This window comes from Lepidochelys kempii, chromosome 24 (genome assembly GCF_965140285.1).
Source record: "Lepidochelys kempii isolate rLepKem1 chromosome 24, rLepKem1.hap1, whole genome shotgun sequence".
Lineage (NCBI taxonomy): Eukaryota > Metazoa > Chordata > Testudines > Cheloniidae > Lepidochelys > Lepidochelys kempii.
Genome location: NC_136403.1, coordinates 550,266 through 565,945, shown reverse-complemented (window position 1 = coordinate 565,945; position 15,680 = coordinate 550,266). Strand labels below are relative to the sequence as shown.

Sequence of the window (15,680 nt, the reverse complement as noted above, 5' to 3'; positions counted from 1 at the left end):
GTGGGCCCAGCACTCGCAAGAAGCAGAGGGAATGTTGGCGCGGGAAAGGTCCGGGGCAAGGCTATGGGGAAGAGGCTGCTAGGCAGGGAGAAACTGCTCCATTAGCTTCAAGGGGGGGAGGGGTCATGCTCCAGGGAAGGCAGCAGAAACCAGGGGCCCCATGAGCAGATGCCAGAGACCAAAGGGGAGAAAAAGGGATGTGTGTGACTGGGGCAGCTCCAGAGCCTGAAAGGTCACCCCCTCCCATCCCACAGGGCCTGCCAGAGACAGGGGGTCACCCCCCCCCATTCCACAGGGCCTGCCAGAGACAGGGGGTCACCCCCTCCCATCCCCCAGGGCCTGCCAGAGACAGGGGGTCACCCCCCCATCCCCCAGGGCCTGCCAGAGACAGGGGGTCACCCCCCCATCCCACAGGGCCTGCCAGAGACAAGGGGTCACCCCCCCATCCCACAGGGCCTGCCAGAGACAGGGGGTCACCCCCCCCATCCCACAGGGCCTGCCAGAGACAAAGGGTCACCCCCCCATCCCACAGGGCCTGCCAGATACTCAGGATATTTAACTCCAGCCACGCATTTGAGAGTCTGCCATGGTGGGTGTGTGGGGGGGTCCCCTCTCCTCTCCCCATGGGAAGCCGAAATCCCAAGACAGGTTGTTCTCAGACCTCGCTGGAGGTGAGGCAGCAAAGCCAGGCCACCTAGCAGCTGCACAGCTGCATAAATCAGCTCTCAGGACCCGACCTAGGCTCCAGAACAAAACAAACGAGGTCATCGAGGAAGCTCCTTCACCTCTGAACTCTGCTAGCAGGGAAATGCAGAGTGGGGCAGGCAGGGACCCACAGATCAGGGGATGGGGAGGCACCATTGGTCAGGGCACTCAGCCGGCATCCCACAGGGCCAGGGCAGCAGCACACATGCGAGGGTCGCAGAACAAGGCCAGGCCGTTGATCCATGTGCTCCAGGGCCCAGCTTCTGGTGATGGCCAATGGGATATGCCGTGGATTGAGTCACAAACCCATAGTTCCATGCCTTTCTCTAGCTGGGGCTGGCTGCGCATCCTCGCTGAGCGGCCTGCAATGACACAGGTCCTTTCCAGTGAGGCTCCGGATGATCAGGGCATCTGGGGATGGCAGAGGTTTGCAGGACACAGACTCTGGAGGCAGTGTGTGGGAGGGTCGGTTTACAGAGAGTAAAGACAAGTGACTGGTCTGATTTCCTGTTGTTGCCACAATGGATTGGAGCCCCCAGCCCGCCGAGGGAGAGGGCAGGGTCCTCACTCCAGTGTCCCATTCACTCCCACAGCATCATGCCCTGCACCATCTCTGCACCTCACTGTCTGCGGAGCCTGTCAGATCTCCCGAATCCTGCTCTGCCATCCTGGTACCCTCCCTCTGCCCTGCTGGGGGGATGCGGCAGTGGGGCTGGACCCTGGCAGGGCGAGAGCTGCGACTCTCCATGCCTGCCTGTCGGCATGTGGGGAGTGTTCCCCAGCTGTTTGGATGTGTCCATATCTGACTGGGGCCCATGGGACACAAGGAGCTCCCTGGTGAATTCACGCAGCTGGCCAGGAAGGTCGTTCCTGAACCACAGCCAAGCCCTCTGCCGCACCAAGGCTCGCTGAGTGCAGCGTCAGCCGTGTTTACTCTTTGTTTCCATTGCCGTCATAACAACAAGATGAGCTGTGCCCAGGTGGGCTCCCTCCAGCCCTGGCCCTTCCTCCTGCTCTCAGCCAGGCAGGCCAATGCCAGTGGCTCGGCTGGATCTACTGCGGCAAGAGACTAAATTGAGTCCTAATAACAGGGACTCCAAAGAGAGAGGGGGAGTTAGAATTCCTGCTTGGATTCTCCCAAATTACAGAGAGCAGAGATTTTCCATCCCTTTGCGTGTGCTGCTCCCCCACCCCTGTTTTCTTTCCATGGCAACATGCACTCTGGAACGCAGGCTGCGCGCTGCTGGGTGGTTTTGGATCCAAGCATCACGACCTCCTGAAAACATCCAATGTCTGGACAGGCCCACACCACCCTCCTCGCTAAGAACAGGAGCGGGACTCAGATGTGCCGCTGGCTAGAGAGGCAGAGGCAGGAGCTCTTGACACGGACACCCCAGGGGACTAGATCCAGAGAGAACATGGTAAAACTGCAGCTTGTTCTAGGGTTTTTCCCCAGCTGAAAGTCTGCTCCAGGCAGCTGCAGCCCCAGAGGACCCACAAATGATGGGAAAGGGAGAGGCACACAGCTATGCTCCTTGTGATGTAAGCACCCCTCTCTCCAGGAATGAGAGCTAGGAAGAGCAGGCAGGAGGGTTGTGTCACCACTCAGCCCACGGCCTGTCATGCATGGGGAGGGGAGACCCGCAGGTATTAACAGGCCTGTTAGCAATCCTGCAATCTCCCTCTCTAACAACAACATCCCCAGGGAGCCCTGGGCCTTGATTCGGGGACTGCTTCACTTCTGTTCAGCCGCAGCTGACTTACTTTCCTTGCACGTGTTCTCTGAGGGGGGCGAGGCTGCCTCTCCAGCAAAGACCAAGGCTTAGTGTGGCAAATCCAGCACCCACTCTGCCTTTTGTTGGCACCAGGGATGAGCCCCAGTTGCAGATGCATGTCAGGGTATTAGTTCCTTCTATTTCATGTTTGCAGTTTTCAGGTAGTACTTTTCAGTGCAACAGGCTTCAAGCGTTACGGCCTCTCTTGTAAACCCTCGGTCCCCAGAATGGTGTGCACAGCAGAACAGTGGCTGAAGGACTGAGAAATTCAGAGGTGTGGGCTAGGCATGAGAAAGAGGTTTTCAGCTGGGAGTTGAGATGGGGCAGGGAGAGATACAGGGAGACTCTTCCTTGCAGGAAAAGCTGAAGGAGAGGCTCTTTCACCCACAGTAGCCAGTAGAGCTGCTCGGGGAGCAGTACAAGGCCTCAATATGCTGCCTCTGGAGCCTTCACAGGATAAGCAGCCAGGGGTGAGAGACAAACATGGTGTCCCTGAGACAGGGGGAGCCTTCTTCAATGCCTCCTAACTCTACAGTAGTTTTGCACGCAGGATACCTCATACCATGATGATGAGTGCATTGTAAACACAAAGACTGCTGCAGCTGAGCCAAGCCTGTAACCAGACATAGCACAGTCCAGAGCATCTGTCACAAAGCTGTGACCATTCCCGGGGGCCTGTCGAAGCTGCAGCAATTGGTGCTAAACGGCTGTCAATTCCCTGCTCACTTGAGGATCACTAAGAGCCTTACCAGCCACAGCAGCCCCATTTTGGGAGAGAAAAGGAGGACTTGTGGCACTGAACGCGTCCGATGAAGTGAGCTTATGCTTGTCACGGAGTGTGGGGGAGTCCAGGCCCTGCACCCCTCTTCCTGGGATCCACTGAGACTCTCAGCCAGCCAGTAAAACAGAAGGTTTATTGGACAACAGGAACACAGTCCACAACAGAGCTTGTGGGTACAACCAGGACCACTCAGTCACGTCCTTCTGGGGGAGCAGGGAGCTTAGACCCCAGCCCTGGGGTTCCCTGTGTTCCTCTCCCCAGCCCCAAACTGAACTAAACCCACCCAGCAGGTTCCCTGCTGCAGCCTCTGTTCACATTCCTGGGCAGAGGTGTCACCTCCCCCTCCCCCTCCTGGCTCAGGTGACAGGCTCTCAGGTCTCCCATCCCCAGGGCACATTCCCAGGTCAACACTCCCCCCTCCCTGCTGCGTCACATCGTCACAATGCTCAAATACATTTGTTAGTCTCTAAGGTGCCACAAGTCCTCCTGTTCTTTTTGCGGATACAGACTAACACGGCTGCTACTCTGAAACCTGTCATTTTGGGAGAGGATCATTATCACTGTTCCACATAGGGGAAACTGAGGCAGAGACCAGCTCTCCCCTCCTCCCCCGGAGATTTATATGGCACAAGATCACACGAGGAATCAGTCACAGAGCCAAGAGAAAAACAATCCCCCAACCAGCTATCCTACTGCAAACACCCCCCAGCAGCTCTGACCAGCTGTCCCATACAGGGCGGGGTGGCAGGTTTACGATGTGGGGACTAAGCTAAAATGTTCCAACTCTTTTATGACTTGCTGCACATTCAAACCATTCTGCGCAGATTCCCAGTTTAGCTGCTACAGAAAACCAATGTGACAAATAATTCATCCTTGGAATTTGCAACGCTGAGAGAAGAAGTCCGTGGGGAGACACAGGCAGGCCCTGTGGAGATATGGGGGCTGAGAAAGAGTTGCAGGGTCCGCTGGGGAGAGAGAAAGACCAGGCCTCTGCACGGGGGTGATGGTGGGGATTCGGTCTCCAGGATGGCAGGGCACAGGGAAGGTGCAGGGGTATCAGGCTTGGGGGTATTGGGACACAGGGGGTCGGGGTATGGGGGCACAGGGGAGTAAGGGCATGGGGGATTATGGAGGTACAGGAGGGTCGGGGTATTGGGGCACTTGGGGTATGGGGGTACAGGAGGGTTGGGGCACAGGGGGTATGGAGGTGTGGGGGATAGGGGTATGGCGGTACAGTGGGGTATAGGGGCATGGGGGATTATGGGGGCACAGGAAGGTCAGGGTATTGGGACACAGGGGGGTATGGGGGGTTGGGGTATGGGGGTACAGGGAGGGTAGGGGCATGGGGGATTATGAGGGCACTGGGGGATTGGGGGCCAGGGCTCAGGGGGCATCGCAGGGGCTGGAGGGGGCACAGGAGGGTAGGGGGACGGAGGCACAGGGGGAAGGGGGCACAGCGAGGTATTGGGGCACAGGGGGCAGGCTCAGGGGGCATCGCAGGGGGCGGGGTCTGGGGGCACGGGGGTGGGGCTGAGGGGCGGGGTCTGGTGGTCCGGGGGCGGGGCCGAGGGGGCGGAGCCTGGGGCACGGGGGCGGGGCCGAGGGGGCGGAGCCTGGGGCACGGGGCGGGGTCTGGAGGCCCGGGGGCGGGGCTGAGGGGGCGGGGCCTGTGGCCCGGGGCGGGGCTGAGGGGCGGCCCGGGCCGTGCGGTTCCGGGGCGGGCGCGCGGGAAGATGGCGGCGCCCATGGAGCTGTTCTGCTGGGCCGGCGGCTGGGGGCTGCCCTCGGTGGACCCGGACTGTCTGGCCGTGCTGGTGAGCGGGCCCCGGACCCCCCGCCTCTGCCTGCCCCCGGGGGGGGCCGGTCCCTCCCCCCCCCGCCTCTGCCTGCCCCCGGGGGGGGCCGGTCCCTCCCCCCCCCCGCCTCTGCCTGCCCCCGGGGGGGGCCGGTCCCGTCCCTCCCCCCCCGCCTCTGCCTGCCCCCGGGGGGGGCCGGTCCCTCTCCCCCCCCCGCCTCTGCCTGCCCTCGGGGGGGGCCGGTCCCTCCCCCCCCCCGCCTCTGCCTGCCCCCGGGGGGGGCCGGTCCCTCCCCCCCCCCGCCTCTGCCTGCCCCCGGGGGGGGCGGTCCCTCCCCCCCCGCCTCTGCCTGCCCCCGGGGGGGCCGGTCCCTCCCCCCCCGCCTCTGCCTGCCCCCGGGGGGGGCCGGTCCCTCCCCCCCCCGCCTCTGCCTGCCCCCGGGGGGGGCCGGTCCCTCTCCCCCCCCCGCCTCTGCCTGCCCCCGGGGGGGGCCGGTCCCTCTCCCCCCCCCGCCTCTGCCTGCCCCCGGGGGGGGCCGGTCCCTCTCCCCCCCCCGCCTCTGCCTGCCCCCGGGGGGGGCCGGTCCCTCTCCCCCCCCCGCCTCTGCCTGCCCCCGGGGGGGGCCGGTCCCTCTCCCCCCCCCGCCTCTGCCTGCCCCCGGGGGGGGCCGGTCCCTCTCCCCCCCCGCCTCTGCCTGCCCCCGGGGGGGGCCGGTCCCTCTCCCCCCCCGCCTCTGCCTGCCCCCGGGGGGGGCCGATCCCTCCCCCCCCCCGCCTCTGCCTGCCCCCGGGGGGGGCCGATCCCTCCCCCCCCCCGCCTCTGCCTGCCCCCGGGGGGGGCCGATCCCTCCCCCCCCCCGCCTCTGCCTGCCCCCGGGGGGGGCGGTCCCTCCCCCCCCCGCCTCTGCCTGCCCCCGGGGGGGGCGGTCCCTCCCCCCCCCGCCTCTGCCTGCCCCCGGGGGGGGCGGTCCCTCCCCCCCCCGCCTCTGCCTGCCCCCGGGGGGGGCGGTCCCTCCCCCCCCCGCCTCTGCCTGCCCCCGGGGGGGGCCGGTCCTCGGCGGCCCAGCAGGGAGCCCACGGGGGCATGCGTGGGGGGGAGGGGGGAGAAGGACCGGCCCCCCCGGGGGCAGGTAGGGTGGGGAGAGGGGAGAAGGAACGGCTCCCCAAGGGGGGGGCAGGCGGGGTGGGGGGTGAAGCACCGAAAGCCATGGGGGAGATCATGTCTTACTACTCTATTAGAGTTCTTCGAGGGGGTCAACTGCCATGTGGACCAGGGGGATCCAGTGGACATAGTGTCCTTAGATGTCCAGAAAGCCTTTGACAAGGACCCTCACCAAAGGCTCTTATGTAAATTAAGTTGTCATGGGATAAGAGGGCAGTTCCTTTCATAGATTGAGAACTGGTTAAAAGACAGGGAACAAAGGTTAGGAATAAATGGTAAATTTTCAGAATGGAGAGGGATAACTAGCGGTGTTCCCCAAGGGTCAGTCCTAGGACCAATCCTATTCAGCTTATTCATAAATAATCTGGAGAAAGGGGTAAACAGGGAGGTGGCAAAGTTTGCAGATGATACGAAACTGCTCAAGATAGTTAAGACCAAAGCAGACTGTGAAGAACTTCAAAAAGATCTCACAAAACTAAGTGACTGGGCAACAAAATGGCAAATGAAATTTAATGTGGATAAATGTAAAGTAATGCACATTGGAGAAAATAACCCCAATTATACATACAATATGTTGGGGGCTAATTTAGCTATAACTAATCAGGAGAAAGATCTTGGAGTCATAGCAGATAGTTCTCTGAAGTCGTCCACGCAGTGTGCAGCGGCAGTCAAAAAAGCAAACGGGATGTTAAGAATCATTAAAAAAGGGATAGAAAATAAGACGGAGAATATCTTATTGCCCTTATATAAATCCATGGTACGCCCACATCTTGAATACTGCGTACAGATGTGGTCCCCTCGTCTCAAAAAAGATATACTGGCATAAGAAAAGGGCAACTAAAATGATTAGGGGTTTGGAATGGGTCCTATATGAGGAGAGATTAAAGAGGCTAGGGCTTTTCAGTTTGGAAAAGAGGAGACTAAGGGGGGATAGGATAGAGGTCTATAAACTCATGAGTGGTGTGGAAAAAGTGAAGAAGGAAAAGTTATTTACTTGTTCCCATAATATAAGAATTAGGGGCCACCAAATGAAATTAATGGGTAGCAGGTTTAAAACAAATAAAAAAAAGTTATTCTTCACTCAGCGCACAGTCAACCTGTGGAACTCCTTGCCTGAGGAGGTTGTGAAGGCTAGGACTATAACAGGGTTTAAAAGAGAACTGGATAAATTCATGGAGGTTAAGTCCATTAATGGCAATTAGCCAGGATAAGTAAGGAATGGTGTCCCTAGCCTCTGTTTGTCAGAGGGTGGAGATGGATGGCAGGAGAGAGATCATTTGATCATTACCAGTTAGGTTCAGTGCCCTCTGGGGCACCTGGCATTGGCCACTCTCGGTAGACAGGATACTGGGCTGGATGGACCTTTGGTCTGACCCAGTCTGGCCGTTCTTATGACACAGGTTTTGCACCCCAGGTTTCCTTTCTGAGGCCTGGCGTCCAGATCCACATGCCAAGCCACCTAAGCTAGGCAGTCAAAGCCATGGAGAGGGGTTTGGCCTAAGCCCAGCCCTCAAAGAGAATTTGGAACCTAAATCTGGGTCATAGAGAGGCACTTGTCTCTGCTGGGGACTCCCCTATCCTGGAGCCATGGACCTACACTGCTTCTTGCAAGAAACAGGAGGAGGAGATGTCACCCTATAATCTTTAGCCGAGTCACCCAGGATGTAGGAGACCAGGGTTCAGTCCCCCTGACATGGAGAAGGGATTTGAACTTGGGTCTGCCCATCTGGCAGGTGAGGTCCCTAACCACTGGTCTGTGGGGTGTTCTGGGGCTGTTCCACCATGACTGGAACCTGGGTCTCACGTCCCAGCTGAGCGCCCTGGCCACGGGAGTCATTCTCACTCTGAGCCAGTGCACAGTTAAATATTTATACACAGATGTCCATCTGAGTCTTTCTTCCACTTGTCTTCCAGACCTATGCCAGATTCACAGGTGCGCCGCTCAAAGTTCACAAGGTCACTAACCCATGGCGAAGTCCCTCAGGTAAAGGGGCCTATGAGAAAGGGGGAGGGGCATGTGGGGATAGAAATAAACAAACATGAGGTGCACACGCGACTATTGGAGCCATCACAAGCCACCAGAAAATAGGCAGAGATTATCTCCCTTTTACAGATGGGGAAACTGAGGCATGGTGAGGTGCCCAAGGCAAACTGGTGGGACAGCCAACATCAGAACTGGGCAGCACTGCCTTTAAACAAAGCCTTGCATTTAATTTCCCCATTTCGTTTAAGGAGGCAGACAAACAAACAGCTCCTCTCTCCTGACTCCACGGCCCTGCCCTGCCCTGGGGTGAAGAGACATTCTCCCTTTTGGAACTCAGCTGTCAGAGCAGCCCAGAACCCATGCCGGTATTGCTAATTTAGAGAAGGACAGGGATACCCTACAGGAGGATCTGGATGACCTTGTAAACTGGAGTAATAGGAATAGGATGAAATTTAATAGTGAGAAGTGTAAGGTCATGCATTTAGGGATTAATAACAAGAATTTTAGTTATAAGCTAGGGACGCATCAACTAGAAGTAACGGAGGAGGAAAAGGACCTTGGAGTATTGGTTGATCATAGGTTGACTATGAGCTGCCAATGTGATATGGCTGTGAAAAAAGCTAATGTCGTCTTGGGATGCATCAGGAGAGGTATTTCCAGTAGGGATAAGGAGGTTTTAGTACCGTTATATAAGGCACTGGTGAGACCTCACCTGGAATACTGTGTGCAGTTCTGGTCTCCCATGTTTAAGAAGGATGAATTCAAACTGGAACAGGTACAGAGAAGGGCTACTAGGATGATCCGAGGAATGGAAAACTTGTCTTATGAAAGGAGACTCAGGGAGCTTGGCTTGTTTAGCCTAACTAAAAGAAGGTTGAGGGGAGATATGATTGCTCTCTATAAATATATCAGAGGGATAAATACCAGAGAGGGAGAGGAATTATTTAAACTCAGTACCAATGTGGACACAAGAACAAATGGATATAAACTGGCCACTAGGAAATTTAGATTAGAAATTAGACGAAGGTTTCTAACCATCAGAGGAGTGAAGTTTTGGAATAGCCTTCCGAGGGAAGTGGTGGGGGCAAAAGATCTATCTTGCTTTAAGATTAAACTCGATAAGTTTATGGAGGAGATGGTATGATGGGATAACATGGTTTTGGTAATTAAATATTCATGGTAAATAGGCCCAATGGCCTGTGATGGGTTTTTAGATGGGGTAAGATCCAAGTTACCCGGGAAAGAATTTTCTGTAGTATCTGGCTGATGAATCTTGCCCATATGCTCAGGGTTTAGCTGATCGCCATATTTGGGGTCGGGAAGGAATTTTCCTCCAGGGCAGATTGGAAGGCCCTGGAGGTTTTTCGCCTTCCTCTGTAGCATGGGGCATGGGTCACTTGCTGGAGGATTCTCTGCTCCTTGAGGTCTTCAAACTACAATTTGAGGACTTCAATAGCACAGATATAGGTGTGAGGTCTTTTTTAGGAGTGGTGGGTGAAGTTCTGTGGCCTGCATTGTGCAGGAGGTCAGACTAGATGATCATAATGGTCCCTTCTGACCTAAATATCTATGAATCTATGAATCATGCCAGAGCTGACAGCTCTGCAGAGCTCTGCGACCAGATGGCCCAACATGGTGTTTGTTACTTCTGAATCCTGTCTGCCACACATAGCCTGGAGACTCCTCAGCAGGGACTAGGCACGTGGAAAATTCATGTGTGAAGTCCAGCCAGTTAAGAGCTGTCCATGTGCAAAATCCATTTCACCCTGGAATGAGTCTCTCACATTGTTCAACACCAAACCAGTTCAGGCTTCCAAAAGGAAGTCACTGCATGGACTGAGACCAACCACGGAAACCCTCAGCACCACTGGGGCACATGAAAACAAAGGGATCTCTTGCAATCTACGTGTGATGCTGGCACCTGCGCCAGGATCCCCGATGAGAGCAGACGGGGTTGGGGGTGCTCACTGCATGCAGGAGGCCTGTGAAGGGGCAGCTCTGGGCAGGGTCTCCCCTCTATTCTCTTTCTCTGCTTTCAGGGTGTTTACCTGCTCTGAAGACAAAGGAGGAAGGTGTCCTCTCCCAGATGCACCAGATTATCACTCATCTCAGGAAACAGGTATGGGATGGGGACACTGACTCAGGCCCTGCTGCCCCAGAGCGAGAGGAGACAGTCACTTCCCACCTGCGGCTCAGGCCTATGGGGGGTGGGAGCTGGGGAAAGCTGAGAGTAGAACCGCGGATGGAAATAACTGTGAGGGCTTTGCTGCAGTGGGTGGGGAGCCGAGAGCCTGTAGGAAGCATCCCTGGGGGAGGTGGCTCAGCAAGGTCTGCAAAACCCTGCCAGTGGAAGCATTGTGTTACGCAGCTAAGTCTCCAGTTGCCACAGAGCCTTGCCAATGGACCTATGCAGCGAAATCTGGCTGGTCCTGCAGTCAGTCTGGACTAGGAGAGGGCTGAGAACTGCCACAGCCCAGCTCAGCTCCCCAGATCCTGACCCATCTCCCCTGAGCAGCACTCTGTACTGGCCCTGTCCCGAGGGCCCTTGTGTGGCCATGGAGGAGAGGGCAGAAGATGCAAGGGTCCCCGCCAGAGAAGCCCCTCTGTCCCTGTGTGCTAGTTTCACCCTTTGAAGTTGCTCTTTCTCTGGAACTTGTGTCTGAAGATTCAGTTCTTCCCCTCCTGTCTTCCCTGGCCCCAAGTGCTGAGGCAAGTAGGGTACCAGCTCTGTGGATGGTTTGCCTGAGGCTGGCTAGCTGTGGGAGGAGCACAAGTGGCTCCTTTGAGGCCTGAGGGAGGTGTCAGTCTGTGGACTCGGGCGGCTCTCAGACGCCAGGGTGTGTGCCAGCCACACCACTATTCAGGCTGCTCCCGGCTCTGTGGAACTAGGCATGCCTGGTGCCAACTTTCCTTGGAAAGGCTGGAGACGCTCCCCTTCACTGCTTGCACCCTTCATCCCAGACTCCGCCTTGGCCCCAGCTTTCCTGTTCTGTGTCATGCAGCCGCACAGACGAGCACAGCCACAGCCAGCGTGTTCTGAAATGGAGCAGGCTTCCAGCCAGGTTAAATACACCAGGCAGCGCTCACTGCAGGGCTGGCCAGAGTCTCCCCTTGAAAGATGCAAGGGCAGCAGGCCTGTGCATTGGGCGCCTGTCCACGCACCTCCCCCCAGCCCGTCGATACTGCTTCCTGGGGCGCCTCTGGAAGTCCAGGCTCATGTGAGCAGGGTTCAGCTTTGGCAGAGTTGGGTCTCGAAAGGGAACACGTCTCCTCAGAGCAAACAGCCGGGCGGACGAGCTCTGACCCCTGGGCTCTTGGAGTCGGCTGCGCATCAGCGTGTGCATTTTAGGAAAAACCCAGGCATGGCACTTAGTACCTGGAAAAGTGTTGTCTGTGAAGGGAACTTGCCTGGGGCCCGTGTCACGCCCGGCACCCCGATGGGGGCTGCATTGCTGTGTCTGTCTCTGCAGCTTATGGAGAGGTGGCTGGAGCACAGGACGGGCTCATTCACCACTTCCAGCCCAGGCCTCACACTGTTCCCTTTACTCTGTAGAAATACAACGCTGACTATGATCTCTCTGCGAGGCAAGGGGCAGATACGCTAGCCTTTGTGTCTCTGCTAGAGGAAAAGCTGCTACCCGTGTTGGTGAGTGCTCGCGTGGGCCAGTGGAAGGGTTCCCGGAACGCTGCTATGGGAGGAGCTAGCTAGTTCGCAGTTCAGATGGATTCTGGGTCCAGCCCAACGGGACGGGCCCTCACAGCGAGGGACTGAGGCGTATTGGCAGATCCCAGAACCACAGGGTGGAAGCTGCGGGTTGGAACTATGGTGCAGTGACAGCTATGGGAGGGTCTGGGGTAGCAGAGTGTCTTACAGGGCACTGCCAGGGCTGCATTTGGGTCCCCAGCCTGGGGCGGCTCCCAGCCCTGTCACTGTAGCCTCTAATGCCCCTTCAGCCCTTTAGTGTCTCCCTGTCTCTGGGGAACGTGCCCTCCAGCACAGCAGGATTCAGTCATGCAGCACCTGCCTGTGCAGGTCCATGAACCCTGTAGCACAGCTGCAGGCCAACTCTGCAAGCCAGGCCCTGTGGTGGCCTCCGTTCCCCAGGGCCTCAGAGAGAGACGAAAGCAGCCTGTGGAGCGTGAGCCACGCCCCTGGCTGCGCTGGGGCTGCAGAAAGCAGCCCTGCACTAGTTCTCATGGGTCACCGCTGTCCTCGTGCCCTAGATTCACATGTTCTGGGTGGATGCAAAGAACTATGTGGAGCACACGCGGAAATGGTATGCGGAAGCCATCCCCTTCCCGCTCAACTTCTTCCTGCCCAACCGCATGCACAAGCAGCATCTGGAGCGCCTGCAGCTGATCTGGGGGGACAGCTGTTTGGAGGACGAGGAGGAGCTGGAGAAGGAAGTGAGTGGGCTTGCTACCCTTGTGGCAGCTGGGAGGGCTGCCTGGGGCTCCTCTGGGAATCCATCATCCTGCCCCTACATGGAAGCACCATGAGGGGTCACCCTGTTCCCAGCTGCTGAGCATACTCCTGGTTCCCGCTAGGTTAGAACAAAGCCAGCTCCCATGGGGTGGTTAGTGCTTGAGGGCTCAGTCTCTGTATTGAGTTTAACCCTTTTGTGCCCAGCCCCAGAATGCTCTGTGGTCGCTGGCTGTGATGCAGAAGCCAGAGTCGGTCCCTGGCATGGGCAGGTCAGCCAGTGGCTTTGCTCCCAATAAGGATGATATTCGCTCTCTTTGCTGGTGTTCTTGGATTGGAGATAGCTCAGTCCTGGGACATGGCCTTTGCCAGGGGAGGTGGGGTCTCTGCCTCCTGCACCTCGTGTGCTGAGGAGATGTGACACCGGGGCTGCTTCTCTCCTGATCCCATAGATGTACCGCGAAGCCCGGGAGTGCCTGACGCTCCTGTCTCAACGCCTCGGGGACCAGAAATTCTTCTTTGGAGACTCGTAAGTGGCTCTTGGAGGAATGTTCTTTGTGGGGGAAGTGAGGGCTCTTTCCTCACCTGCCCACACATGGCTCTCACGCCCCTGCCCAGCACTTGTGGCTGGGAGCAGAATGTCCGAGCAGAGGGGTTCGTGGTGTTAAGTCTCAGATCTCCTTGCAGCTCCCCGGCGTGCTGCAGGACACCGGCCTCAGCAGCTCTTTGAAAGAGCTCTGAGTATTATAGAGAAACCTCGGAGGCAGTTAAAGCGAAAGGGGGGCCGCAAGCTGGGCTGAACAGTGTCTCTCTAATGGAAGGCAGGGCCTTGGGGAGCGGGCAGTTACTTGCGTCCCATTAGGCTCCATCCGTTCCCACTGCTGTCCTGACAGTTCCCCTTCCTCTCCCATAAACCTGTGAGCCAGGACCAGATGTTCCAGCACTTCAGCCACGGCCTGCGTAGGAAGTTTTAGCCCATTAGATGGATGCCTTGTTTGCTTCATGTTTAATGGGCCCATAATTTATGAAGCTGTAAACGGTAATGGCTGAATATGCTGCTTATTCACTTCCAAAGAGCCAGCTGCGGTGAGTAGGAATCAGAGGAGACAGACACTTATTCAAGCGCTTGCAGAGAAGCCGTCTCCTGCCTTTGGTGACCCAGCACCTCTGGCATTCAGGCACCTCCAAGATTGCCTGCAAGAGGGGTTGTGAGCTCCTGCAGCCAGCAGCCCGGCCCAGCTCCTGGCAGCACCGTCTGCTGGGACAGGCCAAGATGAGCGTAGCTGGGCTCACCCCCCACAGCCCACACTCCTGTCTGCTCCCTGCACACTGGGACTGCAGTAGCAGGGAGAGGAGCAGCCTCAAGGGCTCTAGGTAATTTTGGTCATGCCCAGTGCACGCAACAGTTGTACCCTAGTGACGGTGTGAATTTGGGCCAGCCTGTTCCAAAGCCTGGGGTCCTGGGCCCCTGGCACTAGCAGAGGCCAGGAGCCACTAGCACAAGCTCTCTGTGCCACAGCCCCGCTTCCCTGGACGCGTTCGTCTTCAGTCATCTGGCACCTCTCCTGAAAGCCAAGCTGCCCAACGGGAAACTGCAGCAGCACCTGAAGTCCCTGCAGAACCTCTGTGACTACTGCTCCTCCATCCTCAGCCTCTACTTCCCCTGGGATGGAGGTGAGGAGCCAGGCCTCCAGCCTCTCCTTCGGCCCTGGGCAGCTGGGGGTCAGCTGGAGTCACTGAAGCAAGGTCACAAAGATGGGGGGGGGATGCGAACAGGCTTGAACCGTGCCTCAGACCCCACTAGCCACAGGCTGAGGCTTGCTAGTCCGTGGCAGATCAGGAGAAGTGGGCCAGTGCCTTGGGGAGGAGCTCAGCTCACCTGGACTGCTCCACTCCTGGCTGCCAGGGGATGGGGGGGGAGACTGGACTTCCCACCAGGTGTAACACAGGGACCACTCTGTGTCAGCTGTGGTGTGGGCGTCTCCTGACACCCTGCTGGCTGTACCTGGGGCCTGGTGAGGGTGGGGAGCACCACCTGTCTGGCTCTTGGAAAAGGAGGGGCAGCTTCTCCCTTTTTTCTTCCCCTGCTGCTTTCGGACCCCTGCTCCAACCCTTCCCTGGGCTCGCTGTGTTCACCCGTTCCCCAGCAGCAGTGCCCCTCCCTACCCCGAACAAGGGTAACATGCCTATGCTCTTCCAGGCTGCCCCCACTCTCTGCCCTCTGGGCTGGGGTACAGTTCGCCAGCTGGATCTGGTTTCTGACGTGTCATTTCCTTGCAAGGGGACGCCCCATCCAGCACCCCCAAGACGTCTGCCTCTGAAGGGACCGAGTCCGAGGAGGAGCCCTACAAACGGCGCAATCAGATCTTGTCGGTGCTGGTGGGACTGGTGGCGATGATTGGCTACGCCTTCCTCAGCGGGATCATCTCCATCCAGCGGGGCCCTCCTGGGGCTGCCGGCCCCCGGCCAATAGCCATGGAGGAGGAAGAAGAGGAGGAGGAGTGAGGCACTGGTCTCAGAGCTTTGATTCTCACTCGTCTCAGTATCACTTGAACTCAGTTTTTTTTTACAGTGCTGGGTATGGCCTACTCTGATTCCTGCACACTGCCCCGTGTCCCGGCAGGACCCAGTAGCCTTGTTCAGTCCGGATCCCGGCGCTGCTGCAAACACCAGCCCAGATTTCTAGACCGTGTCGCAAGCAGTCTGCCCCCCACTAATAAACCCGGAGCGCCCCCTGAAGGGCATCTGTCTGTGCTCTCTGTCTCTGCAGCCCTGGGCACAGAGCCTGCATAGTGCTGGGCTGCTCAGCCTTCGTGGACCAATGCGCTGGGCCCTCCATCTCTACCCAGGGCAGACCTTCCCCACAGGGGGCATGCAGGACAAAGCAGCATGGAAAGGAAACCTTGGCTTGAAGCTGTCCCTGCTGAGCTCTGCCCCACAGTTCCCTGGCTACCCCCAAGACAGCGGGAAGAATCCTTTTGACTTCACATCCAGCTCCAATTGCATCCCTCTGTCCCTGAGGGCTGTGTTGGACACAAGAACCTGCCCCTTTCCA

At 57.9% G+C, this 15,680-nt stretch overlaps 1 protein-coding gene across 1 annotated transcript; it reads left to right on the top strand.

Annotated features, from left to right (window-relative positions):
- The first annotated feature begins 4,942 nt into the window (after window positions 1–4,942).
- On the top strand, window positions 4,943–15,364 carry MTX1 (metaxin 1). Its single transcript, XM_073322609.1, has 8 exons — window positions 4,943–5,075; window positions 8,133–8,202; window positions 10,242–10,321; window positions 11,756–11,848; window positions 12,427–12,609; window positions 13,078–13,154; window positions 14,145–14,299; window positions 14,907–15,364. Exons 1-8 carry the CDS (start codon window positions 4,995–4,997, stop codon window positions 15,128–15,130), a joined length of 963 nt encoding a protein of 320 aa, XP_073178710.1. The 5' UTR covers window positions 4,943–4,994; the 3' UTR covers window positions 15,131–15,364.
- The last annotated feature ends 316 nt before the right edge of the window (window positions 15,365–15,680 follow it).

What these genes read in the sequence shown, in the direction of transcription:
- MTX1 (XM_073322609.1), top strand. Translation starts at nt 4,995, where the DNA reads ATGGCGGCGCCCATGGAGCTGTTCTGCTGGGCCGGCGGCTGGGGGCTG. An exon ending in TCACTCATCTCAGGAAACAG is followed by an intron (nt 10,322 to 11,755) that starts GTATGGGATGGG and finishes TTTACTCTGTAG; the next exon opens with AAATACAACGCTGACTATGA. An exon ending in CTACTTCCCCTGGGATGGAG is followed by an intron (nt 14,300 to 14,906) that starts GTGAGGAGCCAG and finishes TTTCCTTGCAAG; the next exon opens with GGGACGCCCCATCCAGCACC.